Raw genomic sequence first — 16,294 nt, 5'->3', positions numbered from 1 at the left:
TGGGGACCTGGGAACAGATTATTCTCATTTTAATGGTTTCCTATTGGAAATTAGTTTTTGGAATAGACACTTCTCGCCTTACAAACTCTGTCTGGGCACCAAATAAGTTCGTAAGCCAATGTATCACTCTACTAGACTACAGACACTCCCCTACTTAGGAACATACGAGTTGCGAACAACGGTACATACGAATATTTCTGTCGTACCATATGTAGTATTCTCTCCAGTTGTACATGTCCATATCTTGACAGAGCACATATTTTATGAAATGTTTATTTTTCTGTACAAACCGATACAGGTTATTTATACAAGCCTTAAACATACTTATATAAACCTTAAACATACAGTAAAGTCTCGTTATATCGATATTCAAGGGAGTCCGGAAAATATCGATATAACCGGGACTATCGATATATCCGACCCTGTTTGCATGTAATTTTCTCCGTGCGTGCATAGAAATAGTATCGATATAACCGGGACTATTGATATATCCGATATCGATATAACGAGACTTTACTGTACTTATATAAGCCTTCAACATACATTCCATACAAAAAAAAACACTGAAGCAACTTATGAACAAATTCACCTTACGAACGACTGCTTGGAATGTATCTCGTTCGTAAGTTGGGGAGTGTCCTTACCTTCCAGGTTGCACCAATACAGACCCATAGCAGAGGAACAAATAAATTTGGTTTATGGCAAACATAAACCAGAACCAAAACCAATAAAGAACATTATAACAAACAATTACAACAACAAAATTCAAATAATAAAAGCATGCATCTTCTACTGACAGAATCATGTGCTAACGGCTCCAGAGTTAAGTACTGCATATCCTAATCACACAACCCCAAGTTACAATGCGTTTGAGGAAGGATGTTTTTTTTTTTGGTCAGTTGCTGTCTCAGTAGCTTAGAATATGTTAAGGAAGAAAACTGATATGGCATTTGACCTTTTCACTAGGAATGTTTGCCGTGCATATGGTGCACCGCATTAGTAATGTGTTTAGCAATGAGGATGCGTGGAATAATGCGCATGGTTGGTAAAACCGACCGGCACGAACACTGAAAAGGGATATTATACACATACAGCAACTGTATCCTGGATCTGCGGCTTGAAAAACTCAAGGATATTTCACAGTCAGGATTTTGTGTGGGTAAGTAGCAGCTAGCCAGACATTTTGTTGCTATCAATATGGTACCACCTTCATCAATGTAATGCACTGCGTCCTCACACTTTGCTATCACGCCGAAACTCCGCCAGATGAAGGTTTAAAGTCCCGAATGGCACAATCACGAACCAAACAGACCTTTATCGCAAGGAGGCTTACGCACACAGTCGTCCACCCAGACACAATGTTGCTATGCTGCCTGTAACCAAAGTGTGTTTCCTTCCCGTGCAATCACCTCAGCTGTTCAGACGGCAAGGGCCGCGTTCCATTTGCTGTGCATTTGTGTCGGTCTGTTTGTCTGTCTGTTCTAAGCTGAGTGAGTAAATGAGTGAGTGCAAGTGCGGTCATACCCCCCTCACCCCCACCCCCACTCCAACACGCTGACATCATTAAACAGCTGGCTCTGTCTTTCCAACCACAGCAGGAGCAGATTATTCAGTCAGCTCTTAGCGGCAATACAACGCGGATCCATGACCAATGTAGCCATTAACACGAGAGGACAGAGGACATGCATTCCATCCCTGATATTAATCAAAAAAAGGCAGCATTAGAATGGATCTATAAGGGATTAATTCTGTTAGCATACCGGAGATGTATTAATACGCTGGTCAATGGTGAAACAGCGATAGACTGACTGTCACGCTTCGATGAAAGAAGCAGGCGGAGTAGGCCGAAAACACATCTGAAAGTCGAGTATAAATGAAGGGAAACAGATGCCAAATAAAGACATTCAGATGTTGCTACTGTACTGGGCAACGCTACAGCTGACTACTGTGTCTCACACACACACACACAGACTAAACAGGAATGTGTTTCTCTTCCAACTCCACAGCACATTCGCGGTGAGGTTAGAAGGGGGGTGGTAGAAACAAAAGCCAACGTGAAGTCCAAATATTAAGTCTTCACATTCCCAGCCAAACCAGTAGCGTTGCTGATGGGAGGTTTAGAGGTCCTCGCCCACTGTAAACAACATGGGATACATGTAATTCTGCCTGCGCTCCTATGGGAACCTAATAAATCTCTTTACATGGCTTTGATTCCGTTTTTTAGCCGCAAAACATCTGGCCCACAGCCGGCTGGTACCGAGCTGTACCCCTTATGTCCCCTGCATTCGTTTTCTCTTTCTAATTCTCCCTCTCGTCATTTCCACAGGGATAGATGCATCTGTTGCCAGTTGGCCCCCTTGTGTCTGAAAAGGGGGCCAAATTCTAAAATGGATGAAGCCCAATTTAACTACATTTCCGAAGTATACAAAACTGTTTGAAATACACCAACATACAGTCATTGGAGGATGATATTTATAAATTGCAAAGAAAAAAAAAACATTTTTGACTCAAATATTTTCTAATACAGTGATACCTTGGCTTACAAACTTAATTGGTTCCCAGACAGTGTGTAAGGCGAAAAGTGTGTATCCCAAAAATTATTTTCCCATAGGAAACCATTAAAATGAGAATAATCCGTTCCCAGGTAACCATAACATAATTTTCTACTTTCTAATTTTCTAAGCCTTAAAACTACACAAAATATACATTATTTTATGTATAATAAATGTTCTATGATATTATAATTAAATAAATAAACTGTACTCTATAATAAAGTCGTTTTATTTACCTTTGTGATGGTCGTTGATGGCTTGATGGAATGGAGTGGCCGGTTTCCTCAGCATTAAACACTTGATGAGGAACGTAATCTTCTTCTTTCACCATCTTGAGGAATGATCCCTTGGAGGTGCTTTCTCTGTGATAATTTTATCTAGTTCCCCATCAATTGTGTTCTGTTTAGCTGGGTTGATAGCTTTTTGTATCAAGTGTACAGATGGCTTGTGCCGGTTGTTTGTGGAGCCTGATTGATGGGCAGGTTTTACCTTGCAGTCTACACTCTGCCTTTGAACTATCAAAGTTGAAACTCTCTCACTGTCGTCTGTCTGTCTCTTTAATGTTTAAACCACCTCCCTTCACTGCTGCGTTCTTGAAGGTAAAATTTTCATAAATTTAATGTAAAGTTCGTAAGCCAAGGGGTTCACAAAGCGAGGCATCACTGTATAGAAACAATTTTAATTCAAGTCAAATAATGAATTAATATATAAAATAAACATTTTCGAAACAACCTTGCATTCCGAAACAAATGCAAGCAGTGGGGCCACAGGGAGGGGTCCCCTGCCCCCCCTCCCCAACCTGAGAGTAGGGACCTATCATAGCTGTGTCCGGCGCCACCATGTCTGGACATTAGGGATATATAAATGGGGCCGATACGACCAGTCAGACTTTAGTTCGCTGACGAAGCCTCTCGGATAGGAGGCGAAACGTCCGAAACCTTCACTTTTGTACAGATGACGGCTGAAGAAAACTTCTCATCGATGGACCACTCCTGTACGACTGAGAGCTTACACAGACGAAATGCAAGCAAGGTGATTATGGATCCAAATCGGTAAGGCAAGATGGCAGATGACCAACGTTAAAATCTCTGAAGGAAAACGAAAAACTGTTTAACAAATTGTGCTTATTAACAATTTTAACAGAAGTATGTCATATATGACGCAGATCATGTCGCAATATGCGCTGATCGTAATAGACATGCGCCGGTGCTGGCGCAGTGGAGTAACAAAGTTGCACCAGTGGCTGTCAAAATGGCGCAAGGGCGCCACCCACGTGCGTCCCTGTTTCCATGTATGCACCATTTTTTTTATTCTAACCGTCGATCTTGGTCACATGCTTCTCATGTTTCTCTTTTAAGCTCCGGATGGACAGGTCTGACGTGTCTGGCATGCAAATACACGCATTCGCACACCAATACCGTCCTGCTGTTTTTATATGTTAATTCTCCCCTCCCATGTGCTCATCGTGTGACACGATGGAGTGATTGCGTTCCTCAATTGTGCAGCCATTAATGGAAGATTATGGATGCTCATGACTAATACAGCTCACACACCACAATCAAACCTATGCGTGTCCCTGTAAACAGTTTTACTGTCAACTCCCTGCACAAAAACACACTGCATGAAGTTGCCAAAGATGATCACACTCAGTTTTGATTGACACCAAGACATGAGTGAGTCATTTAACAACTAATACCTGTTCGGGTTTGTTGTTCGTGGTGTTGGAGTTTGATGAATCAAACTTGGATTAGCATAGCGTCTGTCTGCCAATGTGTCAATCAAACGTAGACTATCGTTATTTTAATCAGCTCCCAGAGTGCTCATGCATTTACAGTTGAACGTTGGATAACTCAATCTACAGTTAAAGAAAAAAATGCACCTCTAAATTCAGAAAAGTTATAGATAACAGTATTTTTAATGTTATTCATTAATAATCTTGTATAGAAGTGTAAATGAAGTCCATGATGGCGCCCGAGTAGGCAGCCGTCTGCAAGTGCTTTTTTGTTGTTGTTTTTGTGTTGTCTTTTGTCACTGTGTTGTTGTGTGTCGTATTCATCAAGGAGGAGACTCTGGTAATCGGTTGCGTCTTTTCGGCAGCACAAATACGCAGAGTGCCGATGCATATGTGGAATTGTCGCGGCTTGGAATTGAAGCGGATTTACATGGGACAGAAGATGTCAGACAATCTCTTTTCGTCAATGGATGCTACAGATTCATGTTTGCTTTCAAAATTTGTAGCAGATGCGCACATTCCACCATGACGTCTCTGATCCACTGGTGAAAAGGACGCATTGATCGTCTGTTCTTTCATCTACAACTGCCGCATATAGCAAAAGAGGGTGCAGAAAGTGCTTAAAATTGAATACGTCTGTGTAAGCTCTCAGTCGTACAGAGTGGTCCATCGATGAAAAGGTTTCTTCAGCCGTCATCTGTACTTCTTTGAAGGTCTCGGATGTTTCGCTACTTATTCAAGAGGCTTCGTCAGCAAACTAAAGTCTTTTACTGGTAGTTTCGGCTCTATATATATCCCTACTGTCCAGACTCTGCTATGATTGGTCCCTGCTCTTAGGTTGGGGGGAACAGAGTACTACTCCCTGCGGCTACACTGATTAGGTTCGATTGTCCTGACTGATTACTTCTATAGTCCTGCCTGAGTATGAGGTCTACGACTGGCCTGTTGCCCTATTTTCCCTGGTATCACCTCATCAGCATAACTAAGCCTATGTTGCCGAATAAGTCTGTTGGACGAACAATCCAAATTGAATCTCACCCCACTGTGGTGATTTAGTGAAGGATTTTGCTGTTTTGTGAAAATAGCTTCTTTTACTCTCCTTTCAAACCATCTATTTTCTTTCGCTAAGATTTTAACCTTACCTTAAAATTGAATGACTGTTTGTGTCCTTTGTGTTGTGACACAATATTTGTTTTGGTTTTGACTTCAAGATGGCCCCGCGTGAGTCGCTGCCTTTACAGCAACTACTGTATTCTGTTTTTGCTGCTGTGAAATGTAAATTTCTCCATTGTGGGAACAATAAAGGCTCATCTAATCTAATATAATCTACAGATGAAATCCTGAAGCATGCAGATTTAGCAGCCAAAATTAACAGTACAGAGTGCATCATCGAATGGGGGCAATCAAATGTGCACAGCGAGGAAAATACAGACAACAAATTGTGGGACTATTAAAGGCTTTCAGATTCTGATTCATCAAAATATGAAAACATGAATTAAAACGCAACAACATGGTCACGTTATCAAAATTATTCAAGAAATGCGGACCTCTAGGACGCTAACATGCACATTTGCAAACCGATACATGTATATTATCTTCTAGCGGCGACGAAGGAAGACAGCTGCGTGACTGTACAATGACGGGGCCAAGGTCAGTGGTACGGCCGCTTTATATAGCCCGACATGGGAGGCAGGAAATAGAGTTTAATGTAGGACACACCCTACAGTTAGAGGCAGGTTAACTGCAGGACCGGAGCAATTAGGAGACCACCCAGGATTTGCAAATACAGCCTTTGCGGTTCCCAGAGTGTAGCGCGCTCCACCACTCCCGATCACATCTGCTCTCACATCCTCCCCCTACCTCCCCATACCCGAATGCACACACGCACACTCAAAACAAATGAAGTGACACTAATGGTGCCAACGCCTGCATCGGGAGAAACGCTTGCAATTGCAAAAAAAAAAGGAATTCCTGACACATCCCAAGCACACATCCGTCCGTATACGTCAGCGTCCTTGAGTCATCGTCTCTCAGCACCACCTCACTCCACTATTCCTGTGTGAAGGACATCGGGCCCACCTGAGTGGTTGGTGAGTCTGTGGGTGTGCGTGTGTGTATGTGTGCGCGTGTGGCCCCCACTTGATTCTGATAAGAGGCTATGGGAAGCAAAGACTGAAGCCTTGGATAATGGAAAAGCTTATCTGATCGATGGACCAACAAGGAACACTCAGGAGGCAACACACACACACACTCGAGTAAGAAATCGTACACCTTATTGGTAATACAAACACTCCCCAATTTATGAACATTCGAGTTATGAAAAACAGTATAAAGGAACATTTTTGCAGGTACAGTATGTCGAAATATGATCACCAAGGCTGACCAATCAGCGCCCGGCTATGCTGAAGTGTTGCCACCGAATTCAGGACTTGATCCAACGAGCCCGATTGCGATTGGCTGCGTTGAGTATGTGGGCGGGGAGGAAATCCCTCTTTCCAGTTGACACTCCAGAAGGACGCGGTGCATCACAAAAAGTAATGAGCTTCAGTCATGGCTTACTGAAGATCCAAGGATATATGTTGTCGTACTACAGTAGGTGTGAATTTATTTTACGGCACTTAGAGTGTCTGTGTTTTATACGTCCCAGTTCAGTGTTTGACTTAAAAATACATTCCATACAAAATATAGCACTGAAGCAACTTACGACCAAATTCACCTTACGAACGACCGCTCGGTACGTGAATTGGTGAGCGTGTGTAATTACAACCTGAAGGTATCATTGACAAAGAGCCAAATTTCAAAGTTCTGCCAGGAACCGACATCTAGACGTTTGGGCAATGAAGACATGAAGCTGTCTTATTCTCGTTCAAAGGGACTGAGGAGGTGGGGAGAAGGGAGCGTAAGCAAACAAATCCTGGGCTAAAAATTACACACTCCTGGAGCAGATCGTGTTGTGGCACGCCGGCACAGCAGAATAGTTGACTGATTGATGGGTTGCTTCTCGACTGGCGCTGGTATACAGTATTATCTCAATAATCGCACAATAACGTCTCGTCGGCTGGAAGGCCACCCACTAAGCTCTTGATTTTGTTGGACTGTACATGTTGAGGTGTGTCGACACTGTTGGAAACAGCTGACTAAACCCCAATTACATTGGTCCAGTTTCTTCGCTCTAAATAGAATGTGGAATATACTGGAGCCATTTTGATTTTTTTTTCCTACACAACCGCTGGCTGTGGTGGCTGCCCCAACCAACACAAGAATATGGAAAGTAACCCGGTGTTAAACTGTAATATTCTACGGCCAGTAGCACAGCAGCCCTGTCACTATCTATTTGCATTCTTTTGTATTGAGTGTACAGAGTGTGTGCGCCTGTTCTTGTGTGAGCTGCTCGGCTGCAACTGCAAATGTCCAACCACTCTCGCCCCAAATAATGCCTGGGTCCAAAACAGCCGCTTCCACTCTTTCCCTGTCTTCACAAATGGGAGTGAACTGGGAATGTTGAGGAGGAGGAGGAGTCTGTTTGGAAATGGGCATAAATGATGGAGGATTTTTTGAGTGTGAAAGTGGGATATAAGTGCGCCCACACATACCCACACCATACATGTTAAGTCTCACAATTGGGTTCGGAGACTCACCATACTTCACAATACTCATTTTATAAAGCAACTATTGACACAATGCAGACAGTTCATTTTTAAGGCGAAACAAAAGAAAATGTAAAAAACAAAATACATTTTTAGACTGATTGAAAGTATAAATAAACAACGAAAGCATTTTTGTGTTTTATTTACAATGATACCTTGTCTTACGAACTTAATTGGTTCCCAGACAGAGAGTGTAAGGCGAAAAGTGTGTATCTCCAAAATTTATTTCCCACAGGAAACCATTAAAACGAGAATAATCCGTTCCCCGGTCCCCGTAAAACATAATTTTCTACTTTCTAATAACCTTCTTTCACTGTCTTGAGGAATGATCCCTTGCGGGTGCTTTCTCTGTGATAATTTTATCTAGTTCCTCATCAATTGTGTTCTGTTTAGCGGGGTTGATAGCTTTTTGCATCAAGTGTACAGATGGCTTGTGCGGTTTGTTCGTGGAGCCTGATTGATGGGATATTTTAACCTTGCAGTCTACACACTGCCTTTGAACTATCAAAGTTGAAACTCTGTCTCTTTAATGTTTAAACCACCCCCGCCCCCCTCATTGCTGCATTCTTGACCGATCACGTGGTTTTAACCGAAGACTGGGGACAGGGAATAGAGGACCAAATTAGTCAGATGCCATTTTGTTGTGAGAATAACGTGCTCGTTCGCGAACGACACATCACTCATTGAGGCAGCTCCGTGTACGAAAAAAAGTTTGTATGCCAAGGTAAAGTCCGTATGCCAAGGTAAAATTTTCATAAATTTAACGTTCGTAAGCCAAGGGGTTCGTAAACCGAGGTATCACTGTTGTAACGCTCATATTATTTTAACACGCACCACAGAGTCGCGAGGACGAAAATCTCCGATTTAGGATTTCTGAAACTTAACATGAATAACACACAGACAGACAAACACAAATACAAACGCACACGCACGCATACACACCTTATAAGTCAAGGAATATGCAAATGTATGTATGGGGGTGGGTAAAAAAAATGTCATAATGAATAGGAATGGCCTGCGATTCACCCCATTGCCAAACAAAACAAAACAAGAAAACAAAAGCAACAAATACCCCAGTCAGACACACAGAAAAATAAAGGCATTCAGAGGAAATGGCATTCGCTGGGTTGCGACAGGCTAAAGCCGGGGTTTAGTGATGCTTTTTTTTCTTGTTGTTGCAGGATGCAATTTAAACACACCCTGGGGCTACAGGACTTCATGAATAGGACAGGAAAATCAAGAGGAGGGAAAAAAAAAGTGGGAGGGGTTGAAATGAGATAGTGGCGAGAGAAAGAACAAGAGGGAAAAGAAGTCGTAGAGAAGACTAAAGGACAAGCCAAGTCAGAGGGCTGTTAAAATGGCGTCTGGCGTTTACTAAGCATATTTATCACAAGTACAACAGGATGAACTCACCTCTCCTTGAAAGTTCTTGAGCAACGGGGCGACTTGTTTCCTAAAGTCCTGAAAAAGGAAGAAGAAAAATGTGTAAGGTTCAATGAAATTATCACGAAGAAAAACAATTAGAAGTGCCTTAGCTTGTGAAGAACACGAAAATAAGACGACTGGGAAATCTACCAAAAATTACTGTAAATTCCGGACCATAAACTGCGATTTTTTGTCACTAGCTTTCAACCCTGGGGGTTATGCAAAGATGCGGCCAATTTATGTATTTTTTTCCGGCAGAGGCGCTCGAGCACTAAAGATAAGAGTGAGACAGGGCGAATACAGTACAGTGATACCTTGGCTTACGAACTTAATTGTTTCCCAGACAGAGTGTGTATCCCAAGAATTAATTTCCCATAGGAAACCATTAAAATGAGAATAATCCGTTCCCAGGTCCCCATAAAACATAATTTTCTACTTTTATAAGCCTTAAAACTACACAAACTATACCTTATTTTATGTATTATAAATGTGCTATGGTATTATAATTAAATAAATAAACTGTACTGTATAATAAAGTCGTTTTATTTACCTTTGTGATGGTCGTTGATGGCTTGATGGAATGGATGGCTTTTTGCATAAAAGTGTCTCAAAGAGCTCTGAGTTGTACATCTTGTAAGTTGTGATATTGCAACAGCAACAGATGCAAGCAGACACACTAGAAACATCATTAATAGCTGGTTCCCTTGCTTGTCTTTTCATTTGTGGAGCCTGATTGATGGGAATTTTCACCTTGCAGTCTACACTCTGCTTTTGAACTATCAAAGTTGAAATGAGTCCAAATTTCACTGTTTTCTATCAATTTTGTCACTCTCTCTCTCTCTCTCTTTCTCTGTCCTCTGCCTGTCTGTTTAATGTTTAAACCACCTCCCGTCACTGCTGCGTTTTTGACCAATCACGTGGCTTTACCCGAAGACTGGGGACGGGGAATCGAGGACAAAAAATGTCGGCAGCTATTTTCTTTTTTGGAGAATGTCTTCACTCACTCTCTGTCTGTGAACCCCCCGCCCCCTTACTGCTGCATTCTTGACCAATCACGTGGCTTTAACTGGGGCAGGGGAATAGAGGACCAAAACAAGCCGACTGACATTTTCTTTTCGGAGAACGAGCACGTTCGCAAACGACACATCACTCATTGTGGCAGCTCCGTGTACGAAAAAAGTTTGTATGCCAAGGTAAAATTTTCATAAATTTAACGTTCGTAAACCGAAAAGTTCGGAAGCCAAGGGGTTTGTAAACCGAGGTATCACTGTATATGTACCGAGGCAGACGCAATTTTCATGGAACTTGCCGTGTGAATCGTGTATTTAAAGCGGCCCTTCGAGTTGACCAGCAGCAGGAAATCGTTTACCAAAACTGGTTGTATGCGACGCGCAACTTTTGCACAAGTTTGCCAGTGGATCCTGACAGCGAGTCGTGTGGAAAAAAAAAAAATCAACCATCACCAATGGGTTTAGAAATGTGCTGCGTGAAGGAGAGCACAAGCACAAACTCGGGAGTCACTTTACCTCAGGATGAAAGTGACACTTACAGCGACAACGAAAGAGAGAATGAGAACGTGTGTGGCGAGGAATATCGGACAATATTCCAATCCGACACGCAGGAGGACAGCTCTCAGTGACTTACTATGTTTTTGTACCCAGACCTGTTAGCGAGTGCTAACATGTTGCTGCTGTGGTACTGCCATGTCTCAACTTTACCGGGCATAACAAGCCCTGTTAGGTCTGTGTTACTACTGTAATGCTTGTTGTGTTGCTACCGCGTAACAGTCAAGTTAAGATATATTGGTATTTACATAAGGAATATGTTGTTTTTCTACTTCTTTCTTTCCTTTCATAACTTTGCTGCTGTGAAATGTGAGACTAATAAAGGTAAATCCAATGCAATCCTATATTATTAAAACTTTGAAAAAATGTCTGTGTACCGTCTTTCTTGAAGAAAACATGCGGCTTATAGACCGGTTTACGTGCTGTATGTACAACATAGTTTTTCCTTTAAAAATGTACCGTGTGAGGCTTAGAATCAGGTGCGGAAATTACTGTACTTTTAAAAACACATACAAATGGTGAAACATGAAACAATCCACACACTCGTTATCACACATTATACACTTTAAAAAGACAAACACATTGGAAACAGATTGAAGTCAACTGGGTGAAGGCTCCACTCTCGCACGAATCAAATTAGCACATCTCAGCGAATCACTCTCACCACAGCCAAGAGGGAATGAGCGGTGTGCGTGTGAATGATTAGCATGAGACCAGGTTTGCACCCTGGGGTGCCCTAGTGGACCGGGCTTCTCACAAGAGCAGGTGCAGCACCACCTGGGCCACCCCGAGGCGCCCGAATGCATGCGAGGAGCTAGCATAAGCCGCTAAGTAGGCCTACTGTTAATGCAAATTGTCTTAGAGCACTCGTTTGAATTGTCTTTTTTTTAATGATCACTGTACAGCAAAGGCTTTCCATCCCGCACGAGTCCCATTGCATGACTTTCCGGTGACAGTCAGCAGTTTCTGATTAGATAGCCAGTGGACTATATGTCAGGGGAACATGCAAATCACAGAGCTGTTAGCTGAGCCTACATCCTGACAGACTGAACTGGAGCGTACGGTAAAAAGCGGAGCTGAATAGTACATTTTGTTCAGGAACATTTGATTTGCACACTCGCCGAATACACACATGCACACACACACACACACACACACACATACACATGATAAATAACAGCCTTATAAAGATGCAAAATGGGGCAATGACATATGTGCATCCCTTCAACCAAAAACCTCACAGACAGGACAGCGGGAAGACGCACACATCTCAAACTGACCCGGGAACAGTTGCTGACCAGATCCCATGTCTGTCCAGACAGGCTGAGAACGGGTCGCGACCTCACTGACCTGCCTCTATTGTTACCTCATCAGGGGTCGCAGAGGCTGTTTGTCTGGACCAATTCAATATTACCCTGACAGGGATAATGACCTTCACCCTACCGCCCTCGCTCCCTTTCAAACGCACCCAAGATAAGCAGACACAAAACAAACACCCACATATAAGGGACGAGAGGATCTCCTCTCATTTGTAAAATATTCAGATTAAATCCTAATATATCATTTCATAAATCCTCCATTTGTTTACTTTGTTTTCCGTGACTTTCAACATACATTACTGACGTACAATAAACCTAGAAAGCAATGCGCGATGCAAATCAACAAACAACAACCTTTGTTCAAATAAACTTCTTGTGAACCTGCCTACACCCACTCACGACTTCTTTGCATAAAAGCGTAAACTAAAGAATACTAGAATTATCAATTAAAAGGTTTCTTCAGCAGTCATCTGTACTTCTTTGAAGGTGTCGGACGTTTCGCTCCTCATCCGAGATGCTTCGTCAGCGAACTCAAATTTTTGCTGGTAGCTCTGGCCCTATATACTATACTATACTATACTATACTATACTATACTATACAACCCTAATGTTCAGAGGTGGTGGTCCCAGACCTCTGCTTTGATATGTCCCGGCTCTAAGGTTGGGGGGGAGCAGAGGACTATTCCCAAAAGCTAAACTGATTACTTCATTTGTCCTGACTGATCCTGGTCTATGACTGACCCTGATTGCCCCACTTACCCTGGTATCACCTCATCAACATGACTAAGCCTATGTGGTAACAATTCAAATTGAACCCCATCATGGTGATTTAGTGAAGGGTTTTTCTGTTTTTTTTTAAAAACACAGCTTATTTTACTCCCCTTTCAAACCATCTATTTTCTTTTGCTAAGATTTTCCCAGACGCAATGCCGGAATTATGCAAATGACATGGAATAATAAGCAAAGATTCGCAAAATGAACGTTTAATCAAGAAAACATGCCGGGTCAAGTTACTAGCTTTCATTTTTGCCAAACCTTATAGCTGCCCTGAACCCATTTGGTCATTTCTCCGGTGTGTTGCCCCACCGGCCCCCTCCACTTTCAAAGATTTATGACGTATAACAACATAAAAATACACACATGAGCGCGAACTGTGTGTGTGTGTGTGTGTGTGTGTGTGTGTGTGTGTGTGTGTGTGTGTGTGTGTGTGTGTGTGTGTGTGTGTGTGTGTGTGTGTGTGTGTGTGTGTGTGTGTGTGTGTGTGTGGCAAGACCAGAAGGGGGAGGAGGGAGGAGATGGATGGCTAGTGTGCGAGCTGCCGGCAGTCAGCAGACAGGCCAGCCTGAGGAAGTCTCCAGAGAATATGGAACTCCCATTCGCTGTCTGTCTGGCCCGCAGCTAAACACAAACGCGTGCGCATGTGCGTGTGCTTCCACATACATATAAAGGACGACACACAAGAACACACAGAGTTGCTTTACTTCCGCTGCCTCTGGCTAGCAATCTTTGGGGCATTTTACAACAATTCCCACCACCCCCCGGCCTTTATGCAAGACTCGTCGAGGAGCCTTGACTAACTAAAAGGAAAATTAAGAACGGAATGAATAATTTAGACGGCACACACATGCGCCAAAAAAAAGTCAGTATGTCAGTCCAAATAAATAATGAAAACTTTTTTATATGCTGTATTTCTTTGCACTACTTCTAAAATGTTACAAAAGCTGCCGTGTGTGTGTGTGTATGTGTAGTTCACAAGCGAGTAGCAGACGAGACAGAGTCAACGCGGGCCCCGCTCTCCTGCTTGCTGAATTATGGATCAGAGACGGACTCCCGCTCAACTTAATGCAGTCTGATCTGATGTGACTGTGATCTGCGCCGACTGGTGCCGACCATAAAGAGCCGACGGGCCGATTCCCTAGAACGGGCCACAGACGCATGCACACATGTGAACACAGACATACAGACGGACACGATTGCAGCGTTTTTAACTCATTCATAGCCATTTGTGAATTTATTCAGGAATTGAAAATATGACATAGAGCGCCATTCCTGAATTTGTTTGGGTGCGGATAAAGCACTAGCTATGGACTCTGGCAATGTTTTCCTTTTCGACAAGGGGGCAGTATTTCCCTTTTTCCACGTTAGCGCTTTGTTCCAGCTTCAGCTCTAGTTAAAGTGCCATAATAATAATAATAATAATAATAATAATAATAATAATAATAATAATAATAAAATACATATCATTTCTAAGCGCCTTTCAAAACTTTCAAGGTCACTTTACAGTCGCAGGATCAGTTTTTCTGTGGGTAAGCAGCGGCAGCCACGCGTGCCAGTGTTCACTCAACCCGGAAGTAACTCAGATAGATAGAAAGCTAGCTAATATATCGCTAATAGCTTCCCAGCCAGATAGCTAGCCAGATAGATAGCTAACAGCTAGTTAAATAGCTAATATATAGCCAGCTAGACAGCTAATAATAATAACGAAGCCTCTTGGATAGGAGGCGAAACGTCCGAAACCTTCACTTTTGTACAGATGACGGCTGAAGAAACCTTCTCATTTCATTTCTAAGCGCCTTTCAAAACTCTAAACGTCACTTTACAGTCACAGGATAAGTTTTTCTGTGAGTGAGCAGCGGCAAACCAATATGTATGTAGTGCGTTGTATTTTGGAAAGCCGCCCTCATTTCAAGCTCATATAACTACAGACCCATATAATTTAGGAAATAATTCATTTTTTTCCTGATAAAAGAAGAGATTCTAAGGTTTCTGACGCTGTATTGAATGTTGATGTAGTCCTAAAACTCAATATTCTGTGGGTCCTGGAATTAATGTGACAATGACAAAAACCCTTGCACTGGAGTGGACACATTTTTGCACATGTCTGGCAGTGAATGAATTAATCAGCTCGCATAATCAAATTTTAACAAGTAGTCTTTTTGGTAAAGACTCCATCTTCTAGGCTTCTTTCAAAGCGTTGTGCTTTTTAGTGCCATTGCATACATCCCTGTAATGAATCCTGTCTCAAGACTGCACCGGCTCGGATTCCTCCTCCGCATACCAGGGAGATGCCAGGGGCCACGCAGACGCCAGAGGAGCCTTCCTAAATCTCAGCCTTGTTACACTGATGAATGTCCTTGCCCAGTTATCTGCCTTTATGTAAGTGTGTTCGTGTGTGTGCGTTAGTTGTGTGATTGTAACACTTCCTCCTTCCTTGAGCATGTGTGCTTCATTTCCTCCCGTGACTATTAAGTTTTGAAAATGACATTGGAGATAAATGTTTCAGCACGAGTGGAATTCCAATTTTTTGGCGAAGTGACGAATCGGCCGAAAAACTTGAAAACTAGTTAATGAAAAAAAATAAAGGACAACCGACACCATTTTTTTTCCTACCTGACATCAGGAAAAACGTTTTATAGCATCTAAAATAGTCAAAACTGCTTTATCCGCACCCAAACAAGAAAAAACAAAACCCTAACAAATTCAGGAATGGCGCTCTATGTCATATTTTCACTTCCTGAATAAACACGCAGGCTGATATTTTTAGTCAAATGCAAAACACCAATAAATTGACTTAAAGCACATGTGTCAAAGTCAAGGCCCGTGGTCCAAATCCGGCCCGCCACATCATTTTTTTCGGCCCACGAAAGCAAATCAAACTTGTGAAATTCCATGATGCTTGCTAAAATCCGAACCAAAATGTCATTTGTCAATTGAATTTGAAGAGTGTTGTGTGCACAACAGCATATGCTGGCAACATCGGGTAGAATGTCAATTTTAATGATATAGCAAATCAAGCAAGATTTTGGCGATACGAGGATTCCCATCGATATTATGCACACTTAAATGACATGTTAACTCATTGGTCGCCTTTCCCGATTTTTATTTGTGAATTTAAAAGTGTGATGTGGAGCGTTATTCCCGAATTTGTGCTGGTAGGGCAATTCACAGTGCGGGTTTTGGTTTTTCAATAAAGCGCTGGTCAGACCTCTGGGAATGTTTTTTTCCATTCCACGAGGATGCATCATTTGCCTTTTGTCCATGTTAGTGCTTTGTT

The 16,294-nt window shown here is 42.4% G+C and overlaps 1 protein-coding gene across 3 annotated transcripts in view; it reads right to left on the bottom strand.

The window, feature by feature from the left end:
• cux1b (cut like homeobox 1b) overlaps positions 1 to 16,294 on the bottom strand; it is a 109,637-nt gene that overhangs the window by 55,320 nt on the left and 38,023 nt on the right. For all 3 annotated transcript variants that reach the window (XM_089014570.1, XM_089014571.1, XM_089014573.1), the window contains exon 3: positions 9,345 to 9,392. In XM_089014570.1, coding sequence (XP_088870696.1) covers positions 9,345 to 9,392 — 48 coding nt within the window. The remainder of the gene's footprint in view (positions 1 to 9,344; positions 9,393 to 16,294) is intronic.

The sequence above is a fragment of the Hippocampus bargibanti genome, linkage group LG14 (assembly GCF_051943395.1).
Source record: "Hippocampus bargibanti isolate YZ-2025 linkage group LG14, ASM5194339v1, whole genome shotgun sequence".
In the NCBI taxonomy this organism is placed as follows: domain Eukaryota; kingdom Metazoa; phylum Chordata; class Actinopteri; order Syngnathiformes; family Syngnathidae; genus Hippocampus; species Hippocampus bargibanti.
Note: the sequence above shows the minus strand (reverse complement) of the source record. Positions and strands in the feature narration are given on the sequence as shown.